The following is an 18184-nucleotide window of genomic DNA, read 5'->3' as shown; positions in this document are numbered from 1 at the left end:
CCTTGGTAAAGTTGGAAGCTACAAAGAGAAGCCTTTCTTTCTTTCTTTCTTTCTTTCTTTCTTTCTTTCTTTCTTTCTTTCTTTCTTTCTTTCTTTCTTTCTTTCTTTCTTTCTTTCTTTCTTAACTTCTTTCTTTCCGTCTTTCTTTCTTTCTTAAATATAATCTTTATTAACATTTCAAATGCTAAAACCTTTCCCTGTTTCCCTCCTCCCCCAAAACCCCAAACCCCTCCTCCCACCCCCTGTCTCCAAGTATATGCCCCTCCACTCAACCCATTCCCACCCCCCCTCACTTTCCCTTTGTTGGGGCATCTATTGGTTGTCTCTGGAGGGGCCCTTTCAGAGCCTTACACATACAGAGGCAGATTCTAGCAGCCAAGCATGGGACTTGGAGTGGGGGTCCCCAGTGAAGGAGTTGGAGGGCAGTCTGGAGGAGCTGAAGGGGTTTACAGCCCCATTGGAAGAACAACAATGTTGGCCACCCAGACGCCCCAGGACTCCCAGGCACTAAATCATCAACCAAGGAGTACACAAGGTTCAAGCCAAAAAATGTGGCAGAGGAATGCCTTGTCACGGGAATCAGTGGGAGGAGTGGTCCTTGGTCTGGTGAAGAGGAACTTTTCAAAATGGAAATATTGTGGTTCTAAAACAGCTGTTATATTTCCAACAGGAAATGGCCACTTGGATGAGTGAGGATTGTCTGTACCAGCAAGAACGAGCAATGATGGTCATCACCAGGGTGTTAATCTTTGCATCCAAGAGGGTCAAGAAATATGTAAGTCACTGACTTCAGTAATGCCGCCGACTCAAGACTGCACTTCTAGAGAACTGCCTGCCAGGTCTTAGGTCTTAAGATCACTGATGTTGGTTTAGTACTAATGGACTGGGAGGCACAGTTATATGGAAAGAGTCAACACCCTCCATCACCCTGAATCAATGAGAGCAGTGCTTTTCCCAGTAATTGACTAAACTGTATTCTATTTTACCCACATACAATGGGCATGTCAAATTCCAGATTTATACTGACTATTTAGATTCTGTTGACCCAGTGTTTTTTTGTAATATCACAGATATTTCATTCTTACCTTATTTCCTGTCTTGTAAAACATTTTATTTTATTTTCAAATGCATACAACTAATTGTGAGGATTCATAAAATTCTATGTCTTACAGAGTAACATCCTCATGGGGTAAGAAGGAAATCTGGTTCAATACAACTCAGTAGTCAGTGTTGGTTTAAATTTCTAGAGTCTGACCCTGGAAAGTTTATTGTAAGCATATTTAAACATAGCATAATTTGGGAAAGGGGTTCCTGGTATAATTCATAGGATTATCTGGGTAATCTGTACCTGATTGTCTTCCATGCACAGGAGGCATGCACATATCGAAATTCTTCTTATAGTATGTATCACTACCTCCCGCAAGATGGGTTCTGGAAATGAGCTATGTGTATTGTGTATTATTGTACGGGCCTAGGGAGAAATCTTTATGTTCTGATCATAGAGGGTAGAGGTCATCTATGTTGTGAGCCATCTCCAGTCCTGGTTTTAGGAGCTTGGGGCAGCCCCTGCCCAGTAGAGATAACACAATGGTCACCTAGACTATTATGTATCTCACTCTGGTTGTACTTGTGGGAGCCTGGGGGAGCCTCTGGCCATACAGATAACACAAATTCACCTAGACCATTAGGCACTTCACTCTGTCCCTGTAAGTGTAATACGCTTCCTGTTAAGCTACATGTTTATTATCCCATTTTTTTCTATATTCTTTGTTTACATTCCAAATGATTTCCCCTTTCATGGATCCTCCCTCCCCATATGTCCCATAAACCTTCTTCTCTCCATCCATTCTCCAATCAACTCCCTCCTTTTTCTCTGTCCTGGTACTCCCCTCCAATGCTAGATCAATCCTTTCCAGGATCAGGACCCTCTCCATACTTCTTCATGAGAGTCATTTGTTATGCAATTTGTGCCTTGGGTATTCAGGGCTTCTGGGCTAATTAATATCCACTTATCAGAGATTGCATTCCGTGTGTATTCTTTTGTAATTGGGTTGCCTCACTTAGGATGATATTTTCCAGATCAAATCATTTGCCTAAAAATTTTGTGAATTCATTGTTTCTAATTGCTGAGTAGTATTCCATTGTGTAAATATACCACATTTTCTGTATCCATTCCTCCTTTGAGGGGCATCTGGGTTCTTTCTAGCTTCTGGCTATTATGAATAAGGCTGCTATGAACATAATGGAGCATGTGTCTTTATTGCATGCCAGGGGATCTTTTGGGTATATGCCCAGGAGAAGTATAGCAGGGTCCTCCAGAAGTGTCATGTCCACTTTTATGAGGAACCTCCAGACTGATTTCCAAAGTGGTTGTACCACCTTACAGCCCCACCAGCAGTGGAGGAGTGTTCCTCTTTCTCCACATCCTTGCCAACACCTGCTGTCTCCTGAGTTTTTGACCTTAGCCATTCTGACTGGTGTAAGGTGAAACCTCAGGGTTGTTTTGATTTGCATTTCCCTAATGACTAATGATGTTGAGCACTTCTTAAGGTGTCTCTCGGCCATCTGAATTTCTTCAGGTAAAAATTCTTTGTTTAGCTCTGTACTCCATTTTTAAATAGGGTTATTTGGTTCCGTGGGGTCTAACTTCTTGAGTTCATTGTATATGTTGGATATTAGCCCTCTATCAGATGTAGGGTTAGTGAATATCCTTTCCCAATTTGATGGTTGCCTGAAGACCTAAAGTTCGTGTGGTATAGATCTTTTGTCCTTTTAACAGTGTCCTTTGCCTTACAGAAACTTTGTAATTTGATGAGGTCCCATTTGTCAATTCTTGATCTTAGAGCATAAGCTATTGGGATCTGTTCAGGAACATTTCCCCCGTGCCCATGTCCTCAAGATTCTTTCCCCAGATTCTTTTCTATTAGTTTCAGTGTGTCTGGTTTTACATGGAGGTCCTTGATCCACTTGGAGTGAAGTTTAGTACATGGAGATAAGAATGGATCAATTCGCATTCTTCTGCATGCTGACCTCCAATTGAACCAGCATCATTTGTTGAAAAGGCTATCTTTTTTCCACTGGATGTTTTCGGCTCCTTTGTAAGATCAAGTGACCATAGGTGTGTGGGTTCATTTCTGGATCTTCAATTCTTTTCCATTGGTCCACTTGTCTGTCACTGTGCCAGTACCATGCAATTTTTAACACTATTGCTCTGTAGTATTGCTTGAAGTCAGGGATACTGATTCCCCCAGAATTTCTTTTCTTGTTGAGAATAGTTTTAGCTATCCTGGGTTTTTTGTTATTCCAGATGAATTTGAGAATTGCTTTTTCTAACTCTGTGAAGAACTGAGTTGGGATTTTGATGGGGATTGCATTGAATCTGGAGATCGCTTTTGGCAAGATGGCCATTTTAACTATATTAATCCTGCCGATCCACGAGCATGGCAGATTTTTCCATTTTCTGAGGTCTTCTTCGATTTCCTTCTTCAGAGACCAGAAGTTCCTGTCATATAGATCTTTCATTTGTTTGGTTAGAGTCACACCAAGATACTTTATATTGTTTGTGCTATTGTGAAGGGTGTCATTTCCCTAACTTCTTTCTTAGCCTGCTTATCCTTTAAGTATAGGAAGGCAACTGATTTGCTTGAGTTGATTTTATAACCAGCCACATTGCTGAAGTTGTTTATCAGATGTAGGAGTTCTCTGGTGGAGGTTTTTGGGTCCCTTAAGTAGACTATCATGTCATCTGCAAATAGTGATAATTTGACTTCTTCCTTTCCAATTTGTATCCCCTTGACCTCCTTATGTTGTCTCATTGCTCTAGCTAGAACTTCAAGTACTATATTGAAAAGATATGGAGAGAGACGACAGCCCTGTCTAGTCCCTGATTTTAGTGGGATTGCTTCAAGTTTCTCTCCGTTTAGTTTGATGTTGGCTACCGTTTGCTGTATATTGCATTAACGATGTTTAGGTATGGGCCTTGAATTCCTGTTCTTTCCAATACTTTTAGCATGAAAGGATGCTGAATTTTGTCAAATGCTTTTTCTGCATCTAATGAGATGATCATATGTTTTTTCTTTGAGTTTGTTCATGTAGTGGATAGCATTGATGGATTTCCTTATATTGAACCATCCCTGCATCCCTGGGATGGATCCTACTTGATCATGGTGGATGATTGTTTTGATGTGTTCTTGGATTCAGTTGGCAAGAATTTTATTAAGTATTTTTGCATCAATATTCATAAGGGAAATTGGCCTGAAGTTCTCTTTCTTCGTTGGATCTTTGTGTGGTTTTGGTATCAGCGTAATTGTGGCTTCATAGAATGAGTTGGGTAGAGTTCCTTCTGTTTCTATTTTGTGGAATAGTTTGAAGAGTATTGGTGTTAGGTCTTCTATGAAGGTCTGATAGAATTTTACACTGAAGCCATCTAGTCCCGTGCTTTTTTTGGTTGGGAGGCTTTCTATGACCCTTTTTATTTCTTCAGGTGTTATGAGATTGTTTAGATGATCTATTTGATCCTGATTTACTTTTGGTGTCGGATATCTGTCTAGGAAACTGTCCATTTCCTCCAGATTCTCCAGTTGTGTTGAGTATAGGCTTTTGTAGTAGGATCTAATGATCTTTTGAATTTCCTCAGTTTCTGTTGTTATATCTCCCTTTTCATTTCTAAGTTTATTAATCTATATACTGTCTCTGAGTCCTTTGGTTAGTCTGGCTAAGGGTTTATCTATCTTGTTGATTTTCTCAAAGAACCAGCTCCTGGTTTTGTTGATTCTTTGTATGGTTCTCTTTGTTTCTACTTGATTGATTTCGGCCCTGAGTTTGATGATTTCCTGCCTTCTACTACTCCTGGATGAAATAGCTTCTTTTTGTTCCAGGGCTTTCAGGTGTGTCATTAAGCTGGTAATGTATGCTCTCTCCATTTTCTTTTTGGAGGCACTCAGGGCTATGAGTTTTCCTCTTAGCACTGCTTTCATTGTGTCCCATAGATTTGGGTATGTTGTGTCTTCATTTTCTAAGAAGTCTTTAATTTCTTTATTTCTTCCTTGACCAAGGTATCATTGAGTAGAATATTGTTCAGTTTCCACGTGTATGTGGGTTTTCTGTTGTTTTTGTTGCTATTGAAGACCACTTTTACTCCATAGTGATCTGATAGGAGGCATGGGATTAGTTCGATCTTCTTATATTTGTTGAGGTCTGTCTTGTGACCAATTATATGGTCGATTTTGGAGAAGGTACCATGAGGTGCTGAGAAAAAGGTATATTCTTTTGCTTTAGGATAGAATGTTATATATATATATATATATATATATATATATATATATATATATATATATATATATATATATGTGTGTGTGTGTGTGTGTGTGTGTTAAATCTAATTGGTCCAAAGCTTCAATTAGTTTCACTGTGTCCCTGTTCAGTTTCTGTTTTCCTGACCAGTCCATTGAGGAAAGTGCAGTATTGAAGTCACCCACAATTATTGTGTTAGGTGCGATGTGTGCTTTGAGCTTTAGTAAAGTTTCTTTTATGAATGAGGGTGCCCTTTCATTTGGAGCATAGTGTTCAGGATTGAGAGTTCTTCTTGTTGTATTTTTCCTTTGACCAGCAAGAAGTGTCCCTCAGAATCTCTTTTGATGACTTCGGGTTGAAAGTCAATTTTATCTGATATTAGAAAGGCTACTACAGCTTGTTTTCTGAGACCATTTGCTTGTAAAATTGTCTTCCAGCCTTTTACTCTAAGGTAGTGTTTGTCTTTGACACTGAGGTGTGTTTCCTGTATGCAGCAAAATGTAGGGTCCTATTTACGTATCCAGTCTATCTCTTTTTATTGGAGCATTGAGTCCATTGATGTTAAGAGATATTAAGGAATAGTGATTATTACTTCCTGTCATTTTTGACGTTATTTTTTAAATTTGATTGGTTAACTTCTTTTGGGTTTGATGAAAGAAGGTTACTATCCTGCTTTTTCCAGGGTGAACTTCCCCTCCTTGTATTGGTGTTTTCCTCCTATTATCCTTTGTAGGGCTGGGTTTGTGGATAGATATTGGGTAAACTTGGTTTTGTCATGGAATATCTTAGTTTCTCCATCTATGGTGATTGAGAGTTTTGCTGGGTATAGTAGTTTTGGCTGGCATTTGTGTTCTCTTAGAGTCTGCATGAGATCTGCCCAGGATCTTCTAGCTTTCATAGTCTCAGGTGAGAAGTCTGGTGTGATTCTGATAGGTCTTTCTTTATATGTTACTTGGCCTTTTTCTCTTACTGCCTTTAATATTCTTTCTTTGTTTAGTGCATTTGGGGTTTTGATTATTATATGACGGGAGGTATTTCTGTTCTGGTCCAGTGTGTTTCGAGTTCTGTAGGCTTCTTGTATATTCATGGGCATCTCTCTCTTTAGGTTAGGGATTTTTTTCCCATAATTTTATTGAAGATATTTGCTGGCCCTTTAAGTTGTAAATCTTCACTCTCATCTATGCCTATAATCCTTAGGTTTGGTCTTCTCATTGTGTCCTGGATTTCCTGGATATTTTGGGTTACAAGCTTTTTGCATTTTGCATTTTCTTTAACTGTTGAGTCCATGGCTTCTATGGTATCTTTAGCATCTGAGATTCTTTCTTCTATCTCTTGTATTCTGTTGTTGATATTTGCATCTATGTCCCCTGATTTCTTCCCAAGGTTTTCTATCTCCAAAGTTGTCTCCCTTTGAGTTTTCTTAGTTGTTTCTACTTCTGATTTTAGATCCTGGATGGTTTTTCTTAGCTCCTTCACTTGCTTGTTTGTGCTTTCCTGTAATTCCTTAAGAGATTTTTGTGTTTCCTCTTTCATGACCTCAGCCTGTTGACCAAAGTTCTCCTGTATTTCTTTAAGTGATTTTTGTGTTTCCTCCTTATTGACTCTTGTATTCTCCTGAATTTCTTTCAATGATTTTTGTGTTTCCCTTGTAAGGGCTTCTAACTTTTGATCCATTTTCTCCTGAATTTCTTTAAGTATGTCCTTCATGTGTTCCTCTCTCAGCATCATGACCAGTGATTTTAAATCCAAGACTTGTTTTTCTGGTGTGATGGGGTATCCATGACATGCTGTTAAAGGAGAATTGGGTTCAGATGCTGCCATATTGCCTTGATTTCTGTTAGTGACGTTCCTGCATTTGCCTTTTGCCATCTAGTTCTCACTGGTGTTAGTTGGTTTTGTCAATGCTGGACTCACCAATGCAAGCTGCCTCTTCCCAGATGGCCTCTGGTGCACAGCTGACCTCCTGCACTGCCTGGAGACAGGGTGCTGTGGCCCAGGCTGTTCAGATCCCGAAGCAGACACCTGAAGGCTCCCACCAGGGCCTGCTGGACTCACCAGAGCACACTGACTCCTCCCAGCCGGCCTCCCCGGTGCCCCTCTGGCCTCTTGCAGGACCTGGAGATGTGGTGTTGTAGCCCAGGCTGTTTTGGATCCCGAAGCAGAGATCTGAAGGCTCCCGCCAGAGGCCTCAGGACTGGAACCTAAGCTCTGTGGTGCTGACCCACCAGAGCAAGCTGTGTGCTCCCAGTCTGCCTCCAGGTGCACACCAGGCCTCGTGCACTTCTTATTGTCCCATTTTTCTTTTCTACAGTTGCATTCTGTTTGCCTAGGGTTCTTCACTGGGAATTAGAAACACAGTGTCCCATTGATGTCTCAACACAGGTAGCTTTATTTTACACACATGGTCTATATTCTTAGAGTGTTCATTTTTCTACAGCTTTGCAAATACTTGGATATCACTATACTTGATTATAAAATTTCTTATAGAAAGTGAAGCGATGTCCTAATTGCCAAGCGTTGCTGAAGCTTTCTGCTCTGAATACATCATTGCTGTCTTTCTCAAAAGCCTCACACTGTGAACATTTCCCTCCTGTGGATGAGTACGTCAAGAGTTGCTTTTCCAATTTATCCTCTAAGTAACTTTCAAATGGGCCCCACTAAATGTTCATTTAATTATTTTCTATGCAACTCCTAACATATGTTATCCACCCAGCACTTATTTGATGCCAACCACTTCTCTGCTTCCTGTCTAATCACACACTTCTCTCTGAATATGTTGGTATGGCCCACTGAGTCGCACCCAGGGAGCCGGTCAGACATTTGGAAATTTTGTCCTACAAGACCAGTCCCTTCTCTCTTTCCCTCACTGTTGCCTAGGACATTCTCCTTTTCCCACAGGACACTTTATTGTGAGAAACATAATGTCATACATTCAGGAGTGAATCCAAAGTCATAAACTGTTAGTTTCTCCACGTTGAGACAATCCACATAGTTCTTTATTATTTAATAGTACCTAGCACGGAGGTGGCTTGCAGTGATTACTCCTGCCACCAGGTGGCAGCCCATCAGCACTTTTCAGGGCATTGCTAGCTATCCAGGAGCTGATCTTGATCATGGGGATATAAACTTCACTAAGTCAGCTTTGTTTTAAAAATAATGTCATAGAAAAATGATTAAGTCAGTGAAAAATATAATCATATCATAAGTATATAACTACATAATCCAACCTACTGATAATAAATTAAAACCCAGGCTTCCTACAGATCTGCTATCTCAGTATCTAGCAAAAAGAACATTTGTTCTGTCCTCTGATTAAGTTATTAAGAAAGTTACATATTGTGTGTTACAGTGCTGCCCATACACTAGACGGATACTTCATTTTATGAACCACCCTTGCCTAGGTCATTCCAAGTTTCAGAGGCTCTTAGCCTGTTAAGGAACCTTGTCTCTTATTAAAACATTTTTTAAAATGGTGATTCTCCTCACATGATGATATAGAGAATATCCTACACTCCATGAATACCTGTTCATTCAATTAAAGGGAGCAGAATTCTGTAAGTAGAAACATGTCCTCCTGTGTCAGCTAGGATTGTTGCATTGTGCCATTGATAGAAAGGTTGCTCCTGCCTTTGTTCCTTCGGCACATTGAAAGATGAATGTATTGCTACCAGCCTCCTAAAGGGACAAAAAAAGAGAGCGATGGTAAGACTCCAGTGTGCAGAGTGGCCAGTGAGGATAACAGGACCCCATCAAGTTCAAATGGAGCAGAGACTGCTCTGGCAATCTCTGATGATCAATCAGGGAAAGTCAAAGGAAGAATTTGGGCTAGGTCTTGTGTATTTGTTATTTATTGATATCTAACACATTATCCTATTCTGGGTGTCGTCCATAAATTATATAACAAATTTAATATTAGCAGGTTTAGACAACAGATATATTTATCCAGAACTTTCGGTTGTCAAAGGTCTGAGTATAATAATTAAACACCTGTGGTTGGTAAGGTTCACATAGGATTGAAGTTCAGTTCTCAGTCTAAAGGCTGATTGAGGTTAAAGGGCACCCAAAGTTCAGATCACTTAATTTGTCCTTCGTAGGCCTTTGTCCTTCCAGATTTAGTCCTCTCTATAAGGCTGCCATCATGCAGTTTTATACTTCTGGAGCCAAAAGCTGAAATAAACTTCTCTTTCTTAAAAAATAGGACCAGGGTTTTGAGTTCCCATTGGCACACTGTAAACATTTACCTTCCTTCTCTCCAGTGCCCTAACAAGAAGGCAGTGTGCTAATTAGTCAATTGTGTGTATACACAGCAACACAAGGGACTGATGAAGGTTTTTCCCCACTGAACTTCTCAAAGGCAGACTAAATAGAAAGGGATGACAACACACCAAAACCGCCTATCTAGGCTTGTAACCACTCATCTTAGTCATTAGGAATATCTTACCAGTTCTGCAAGATGAGGGTTGATGAAGCAGTTTATCCTTTAAAAACTATATCCCACAAGTGTGATAAATGATACTCACGTCTTCACCAAAAAACACATCTCTATTTATCTCTCTACCCACTTCTGTAGTTGCATTTAGTCCAGTCAGATACATTATTCAGGACAAAGGTCTAAATATTCAATTAGCTAATGTGTTAAAGTATGTGGAGAGATGCATAAACTGTGACAGTAGCTTGGAAATTGGAAGCACATCCTTTGAGGGTTTTATTCCTTTTTTAAAAAGATGTATTCATTTATTTTGTGTATGCAAGTACACTGTCACTCTTCAGACACACCAAAAGAGGGCATCAGATCTCATTACAGATGTCTGTGACCCATGTGGTTGCTGGGAATCAAACTCAGGGCCTCTGGAAAAGACAGTTTTGTTCTTATGGGGTGTAAACACTTAATTTTTCTGATAAGAGTCAACTAACTCTAGGAAGAAAATAGTTTCACAATTCACACATAGAGTCACTTACAATGTTTTGCACAGAAAAATCAAAGCTTTACAATAGTTTGAAACTCTTCAAAGCTGCAGTCCTGAGCTGAACACCAGCAGGAGATCCCCGCAGGTCTCTTCTTTATTGGTGTCTCAGTCCTCACAGAGGCCTTTGCTACCACCCACTGTTGCTGCCTGGATTAGGAAATATAAACTAAGGTTGGATTACTATTACTTCAAGCAATTTTCTAGGAACTTCTCCCTGCATTATCTCGTTTGCTTACTTTCGTTACATGGGACAGGAAGTTGAGACTCATCAGCAGAGCCAGGATCTGTGTACAGGTTTCAAGTCAGTAGTTTCTAACACTGCAACCCTTCATTAACACAATGCCTCATGTAGTGGTGACCTCCAACCACAAAATTATTTTCCTTGCTACTTCATAACTGTGATTTTACCACTGTTATGAATTGTCATGTAAATATTTTTTGGAGCTAGAGGTTAGCCAAAGTGGTGGCGACCCACAGATTGAGAATGGCTGTTGAGTGTTACTCTCCTGCTTAAGAGCATCCAGTGCAAACTTTTAGTGTTGATTACACAAAGCTTTGTAACTTTGCCCTTTGTTTTCCAATTAGCCGAGTATCGACGCTCCGTGTTTAGGTCTCCTGGCTGCAGAGCTCTCTCTCTTCTGTTCCCATAGTGATCCTGAAATCATACAGCAAGCAATGGCAAGCATGAATTACGTCCTCTACATCGGCTTGTGTCAGAACTGTAAGGACACATCTCCATCTTTTCCTGCTGTTAAGAACTTGTTCTAATTATTTGGCTTTTAAACAAGCCTCTCTGTCTATGATTTATTTGTAAATCCTAATCTAAGATCTGTGACTTCATCTTCTAAAATAGGGATTTAAAATAAGGAGTGTCAAAGAAATTTTGTAATTAGTTGGTACTTCATGAACTTTACAGCTTCAAGATTTATCTAGAGATCTTTGGTTACTGTTGAATAACAGTGGGGATAAGAATAAGAGGTAGTGTCAGGAAGAGAGAGGAAGGAGAAATTTTGCAAATGAAGCTCTTAGAAGAGGCATGTTTCCATCCTCATTGTTATTATATATAAGCTTTCAAGGAGCTGACAGAGGCCATAAGCTAATATCTGACATCTAATAACTCACAAGTAATACGGGAAGGTTTTATTAGGAAGGAAAAACTATTCTTAGATTATGGTATTTGTTATTTAAGATTTTAAAACACAAGCTAATGGGGGGGGGAACTAGTTCCAAATACTTTAATTGTTCACCAAAGCAAACCTGAAGACGGCCTCTAAGAATAAAGACACCCCAGCATTCAACAAGACAAATTTAAGAATGTCTGGCAACCAATAAAAATTACAGTCCATCCAGGTGTGATGAATATATATGAATAAAATATAACCCACTATGAAAATAAAAAACAACCAAAACTTATTTTAAAAAATCCAACAGATAATGTAAATAGCAGAGAGGGATGTTAAAACAATTATTACAAACATTTTGAAAAGACGTTTTAATGTCCCACTACTCAGAAGGCTGAGACAGGAGGATCATGGATTTGATGCATGCTGGGTTGTATAAACCAAATAAGGAGAAAGGAGATAAAGAAGGGGTAAGGATGGGAAGGGAAAAGAGAGAAGAGAGGAAGAGAGGAATCCATGATTACATACTGAAGTTTCCGAGGACAGTACACTATCTGAAATGAAAAGCACTTGGGCAAGCATTAACAGCAATTAGACCCTGGAGAAAAACTGGTCTGTGACTTTCTGCAATAGTACTTCTCAGTGGTTAAGTGCAGAAATAAGACCAAACAATGCACAATGACTAAATTTTTTAATTCTGTAAAAGCTACAACTTATATACCCCCTAAATTAATAAAGTACAAAAATATTAAAAAGCACAATAAAGAGACATCTTGGTTAAATTATGTATCACTAGAGGTAAGGATTTAAAAGTCTTAAATTAGAATGTAGAATTATTTACTTGTAATAGATTGCTCATTGAAAACAATGAAAGTCTGAGTCAATGAGATAAAGAAAAATTATCTTTTGTTTTTAATTTTTTATTAATTTTATTAGATATTTGCTTTATTTACATTTCAAATGGCATCCCCTTTCCTCATTACCCTTCCAAAAAACTCCTATTCCATCCCCCTACCTCTGCTTCCCCCCTCTCCACTTTCCTGACTAGCATTCCCCTACTCTGGGGCATCAGGCCTTCACAGGACCAATGTCCTCTCCTCTCACTCATGTCTGAAATGGCCATCTTCTGCTACATATGTAGCTGGAGCCATAGGTCCCTCCATGTGTTCTCTTTGGTTGGTGGTTTAGTCTCAGGGAGCTCTGGGGGGACTGGTTTGTTCATATTATTGTTCCTCCTATGGGGCTGCAAACCTCTTCAGCTCCTTGAGACCTTTCTCTAGCTGCTCCATTGAGGACCCTATGCTCAGTGTATTTATTGGTTGGCTGTGAGCCATGGGTATTTTGATCCACTTTCCAATAAAGGTCAAAGTATCCACACTTTGGTCTTTCTTCTTGAGTTTCATGTGGTCTGTGTGTTGGGTAGTCCAAGTTTTGGGCAAATATCCACTTATCAGTGAGAACATACCCTGTATGTTCTTTTGTGATTGGGTTACATCACTCAGGATGATATTTTCTAGCTCCATCCATTTGCCTAAGAATTTCATGAATTCAATGTTTTTAATAGCTAAGTAGTAAACCATTGTATAAATGTACCACATTTTCTGTATCCATTCCTCTGTTGAGGGACATCTGGGTTCTTTCCAGCTTCTGGCTAATATAAGTAAGGCTGCTATGAACATAGTGGAGCATGTGTCCTCATTACATGTTGGAGAATCTTCTGGGTATATGCCCAGGAGTGGTATAGCTGGGTCCTCAGGTCCTCATAGCTATAGTGGTATAGCTATGTCCAATTTTCAGAGGAACCACCAAACTGATTTCCAGAGCGGTTTAACCAGCCTGCAACCCCACCAGCAATGGAGGAGTGTTCCTCTTTCTCCACATCCTCTCCAGTACCTGCTATCCCCTGAGTTTTTGATCTTGGCCATTCTGACTGGTATGAGGTGAAATCTCAGGGTTACTTTGATTTGCATTTTCCTGATGACTAAGGATGTTGAACATTTCTTTAGGTGCTTCCCAGCCATTCAGTATTCCTCAGTTGAGAATTCTTTGTTTAGCTCTGTACCCCATTTTTAATAGGGTTATGTGGTTCTCTGAAGTCTAACTTCTTGAGTTCTTTGTATATATTGGATATTAGCCTTCTATCAGATGTAGGATTGGTAAAGATTTTTTCCCAATCTGTTGGCTGCCATTTTGGTCCTATTGACAGTGTCCTTTGCCTTACAGAAGCTTTGCAATTTTATGAGGTCCCATTTACCAATTCTTAATCTTAGAGCATAAGCTATTGTTGTTCTTTCTAATCAGGAAATTTCCCTCTGTGCCCATGTGCTCCAGGTTCTTCCCTACTTTCTCTTCTATTAGATTCAGTATATCTGGTTTTATGTGGAGGTTCTTGATCCACTTGGACTTGAACTTTATACAGGGAGATAACAATGGATCAATTTCCATCCTTCTACATGTTGACTGTCAGTTGACCCAGCACCATTTGTTGAAATGCTGTCTTTTTTCCACTGGATGGTTTTAGTTCCTCTGTCAAAGATCAAGTGACCATAGGTGTGTGGGTTCATTTCTGGGTCTTTAATTCTATTCCACTGATCTACCTGCCTGTCATTGTACCAATACCATGCAGTTTTTATCACTATTACTCTGTTGCAGCTTGAGGTCAGGGATGGTGATTCCACCAGAAGTTCTTTTATTGTTGAGTATAGTTTTCACTATTCTGGGTTTTTTGTTATTCCAGAAAAATTTGGAAATTGCTTTTTCTAGAACTATGAAGAATTGAGTTGAAATTTTGATGGGGATTGCATTGAATCTGTAGATTGCTTTAGGCAATATGGCCATTTTTACTATATTAACTCTGCCAATCCATGAGCGTGGGAGATGTTTCCATCTTCTGAGACCTTCTTCTTTCTTCAGAGACTTGAAGTTCTTGTCATACAGATCTTTCACTTGCTTGGTTAGAGTCACACCAAGGTATTTTATCTTATTTGTGACTATTGTGGAGGCTGTTGTTTCCCTACTTTCTTTCTCACTTGTTTATCCTTTGAATATAGGAAGTCTACTTATTTGTTTGAGTTAATTTTATAACCAGCCACTTTGCTGAAGTTGTTTATTAGCTTTAGAAGTTCTCTGGTGGAATTTTTGGGGTCACTTAAGTATACTATCATATCATCTGCAAATAGTGATACTTTGACTTCTTCCTTTCCAATTTGCATCCCTTTGACCTCCTTTTGTTGTCTAATTGCTCTGGCTAGGACTTCAAGTACTATATTGAACAGGTAGGGAGAGAGTTGACAGCCTTGTCTAGTTCCTGATTTCAGTGGGATTGCTTCAATTTTCTCTCCATTTAGTTTGATGTTGGCTACTAGTTTGCTGTATATTGCTTTTACTATGTTTTGGTATGGGCCTTGAATTCCTGATCTTTCCAAGACTTTTATCATGAAGAGGTGTTGGATTTTGTCAAATGCTTTCTCAGTATCTAATGAAATGATCATGTGTTTTTCTTTTTCCTTTGAGCTTATTTATATAGTGGATTACATTGGTGGATTTCCATATATTGAACCGTCCCTGCATCCCTGGGATGAAGCCTACTTGATCATGGTGGATGATGAATTCGATGTGTTCTTGGACTCAGTTGGCAAGAATTTTATTGATTTTTTTTTGCATCGATATTCATAAGGGAAATTGGTCTAAAGTTCTTTCTTTGTTGGGTCTTTGTGTGGTTTAGGTATTAGAGTAATTGTGGCTTCATAGAATGAATTGAGTAATGTTCCTTCTGTTTCTATTTTGTAGAATAGTTTGAAGAGAATTGGTATTAGGTCTTATCTGAAAGTCTGATAGAACTCTGCATTAAGCCCATCTGGTGCTGGGCTTTTTTTGGTTGGGAGACTATTAATAACTACTTTTATTTCTTTAGGGGTTATGGGACTATTTATATCATTTATCTGATCCTGATTTAACTTTGATACCTGATATCTGTCTAGAAAATTGCCCATTTCATCTAGATTTTCCAGTTTTGTTGAGTATAGGCTTTTGTAGTAGGATCTGATGATTTTTTTTTTAATTTCCTCAGCATCTGTTGTTATGTTTTCCTTTTCATTTCTGATTTTGGTGATTTGGATATTATCTCTGTGCCCTCTGGTTAGTTTGGCTAAGGGTTTATCTATCTTGTTGGTTTTTTCAAAGAACCAGCTCCTAGTTTTGTTAATTCTTTGTATAGTTCTTTTTGTTTCTACTTGGTTGATTTCAGCCCTGAGTTTGATTATTTCCTGCTCTCTACTCTTCTTGGGTGAATTTGCTTCTTTTGTTCTAGAGTCTTCAGATTACCTTCTTATTGTTCTTTAACCAAAACTGCCTTTCAAAAACAAATTCAGGAAGGATATCTTTTAGATATGCAAATGTTCTTTATCTGCAAAAATGTTATGGGAAATTCCTCAAGAAAACAAAGCCATGGTGTGGAAATTTAGATTTTTTTCTCTAACTAAAGGAATGAACTACTAAAAATTGAAACTATATAGCCATTTAACACAAAATTATATTTTTCTCTTATTTTAAATCTCTTTGAGTGATAAACATTTATGATAAAGATAAAAATAATACAAAAGCAAAGTGAATAAGATTAAATGAATTAAAGTTTGAAGGGGATAAACATATTAATACTTTTAAAGATTTTCTGCTAGGCACAAAATCAGGAAAAGCCCATGAAAGTGAACTATTAAAATGTAGCATATAAAACTTAATGCAGCAATTAAGATAATGTATGGAGTTATATGTAACTAACTGGAGTAGAGATAAACTCAATTCACAAGATATCCTTAATCCAAATAAAGTCCATAAAAGTTAAGTAAAAAGAAACTAGGTGAGAAAGACAGAAAGCTCCAATTAACTCCAATATAATAAATAAAAATGTTCAAACTATCCCCGAATAAAAGTCAGAGATTGTTGGATTAAACAAAGTGCAAGACCCAACTCTATACTGTATACAAGAAACTTGTTTAAATAGGAAAACACAAATAATTATTAAAGAATAACAAAACATACTAATAGTAATCAAAAGAAAATCAATTATGGGCTATGTTAATATTAAAAGATAAATTTCAGAGCAAAAAAACTGTTTCCGGGGGAGAAAGAGCTACTTCGTAATGATGAAGTAATGGAATAGTTAGAAGATGTAATAGTTCTAGGCACTTGGGTGCCTGAAAGCAAAACAAAAAAATAAATGTTCTGTCATAAAAATAGAAATAGGCTTACCAAAAGTAGAAGTGTAGAATAAACTGACAGTTCCACCATTACAGTCAGAGACATCAACAGCCTTCATTCAGCAGTTTGTAAGCACACAGAAAATCATTAAGGCTATAGACTTGACCCATCATGACGTAGCTGACATTTACAAACCATCATGACTGAGCTGACATTTACAGACCCCTACACCAGCAACAGCAAAATGAATCATGAAATAGATCCCATTTTAAGCTAAAAAGAAGAAGGATAAGGAGCAGGAGGAGGAGAAATTATTTTCTGACAAATGGTCCTAAATTAGAAATCAAGATAGCAAATATATGGAAGCCCCAAAGCACTTGGAAGCAGAATAATGTGCTCCCAACAACTTGCACGACAAATACAAAAGATACAGGAAATGCATTTTCAATGGAATGAGAATGAAAATCCAATGTGTCAAGATGTGTGGCGTGCTGATAAAGGATTACTAAGGAAAAATTCATAAGCTGATATGCCTGTCTTGGAATGGAGAAAAAGTCTCAGTCTTTTTTTTTTTTTATTATTCAATATATTTTTTTTACTTACATTTCAAATGATTTCCCCTTTCCTGGCTCCCAACTCCCTGAAAGTCCCATAAGCCCTGTTCCCTCCCCCTGTTCCCCCATCCACCCCTTCCCACTTCCCTGTTCTGGTTTTGCCCTACACTACTACACTGAGCCTTTCCAGAACCAGAGGCCACTCCTCCATTCTTCTTGGACATCATTTGATATGTGGATTATGTCTTGGGTATTCCAAGTTTCTAGGCTAATATCTGCTTATCAGTGAGTGCATACCATGACTGATCTTTTGAGACTGGGTTACCTCACTTAGTATGATGTTCTCCAGCTCCATCCATTTGTCTAAGAATTTCATGAATTCATTGTTTCTAATGGCTGAATAGTACTCCATTGTGTATATATACCACATTTTTTTTATCCATTTCTCCATTGAGGAACACCTGGGTTCTTTCCAGCTTCTGGCTATTATAAATAGGGCTGCTATGAACATGGGGGAACATGTATCCTTATTGCATGCCAGGGAATCCTCTGGGTATAAGCCCAGGAGTGGTGTAACAGGGTCCTCCCGAAGTGATGTGCCCAGTTTTCTGAGGAACCGCCAGACTGATTTCCAGAGTGGTTGGACCAGCTTGCAACCCCACCAGCAGTGGAGGAGTGTTCCTCTTTCTCCACATCCTCGCCAACACCTGCTGTCTCCTGAGTTTTTAATCTCAGCTATTCTGATTGATGTGAGGTGAAATCTCAGGGTTGTTTTGATTTGCATTTCCCTAATGACTAATGATATTGAACATTTTTTAAGATGCTTCTCAGCCATCTGAAGTTCTTCAGGTGAAAATTCTTTGTTTAGCTCTATACCCCATTTTTAATAGGGTTATTTGGTTTTCTGGGGTCTAACTTCTTGAGATCTCTGTATATATTGGATATTAGCTCTCTCTCAGATGTAGGGTTGGTGAAGATCTTTTCCCAATTTGTTGGTTGCCGTTTTGTCCTTTTGATGGTGTCCTTTGCCTTACAGAAACTTTGTAATTTTATG

General features: G+C 38.7%; 1 protein-coding gene across 1 annotated transcript in view; it reads left to right on the top strand.

The window, feature by feature from the left end:
• Mroh9 (maestro heat like repeat family member 9) overlaps positions 1 to 18184 on the top strand; it is a 56971-nt gene that overhangs the window by 9981 nt on the left and 28806 nt on the right. Inside the window, exons 6-7 of the mRNA XM_052199929.1 lie at positions 671 to 775; positions 10845 to 10980. Coding sequence (XP_052055889.1) covers positions 671 to 775; positions 10845 to 10980 — 241 coding nt within the window. The remainder of the gene's footprint in view (positions 1 to 670; positions 776 to 10844; positions 10981 to 18184) is intronic.

This window comes from Apodemus sylvaticus, chromosome 12, assembly GCF_947179515.1.
Source record: "Apodemus sylvaticus chromosome 12, mApoSyl1.1, whole genome shotgun sequence".
NCBI classification, from domain to species: domain Eukaryota; kingdom Metazoa; phylum Chordata; class Mammalia; order Rodentia; family Muridae; genus Apodemus; species Apodemus sylvaticus.
The sequence above is the reverse complement of the archived record's forward strand: the minus strand, read 5'-3'. Positions and strand labels throughout refer to the sequence as shown.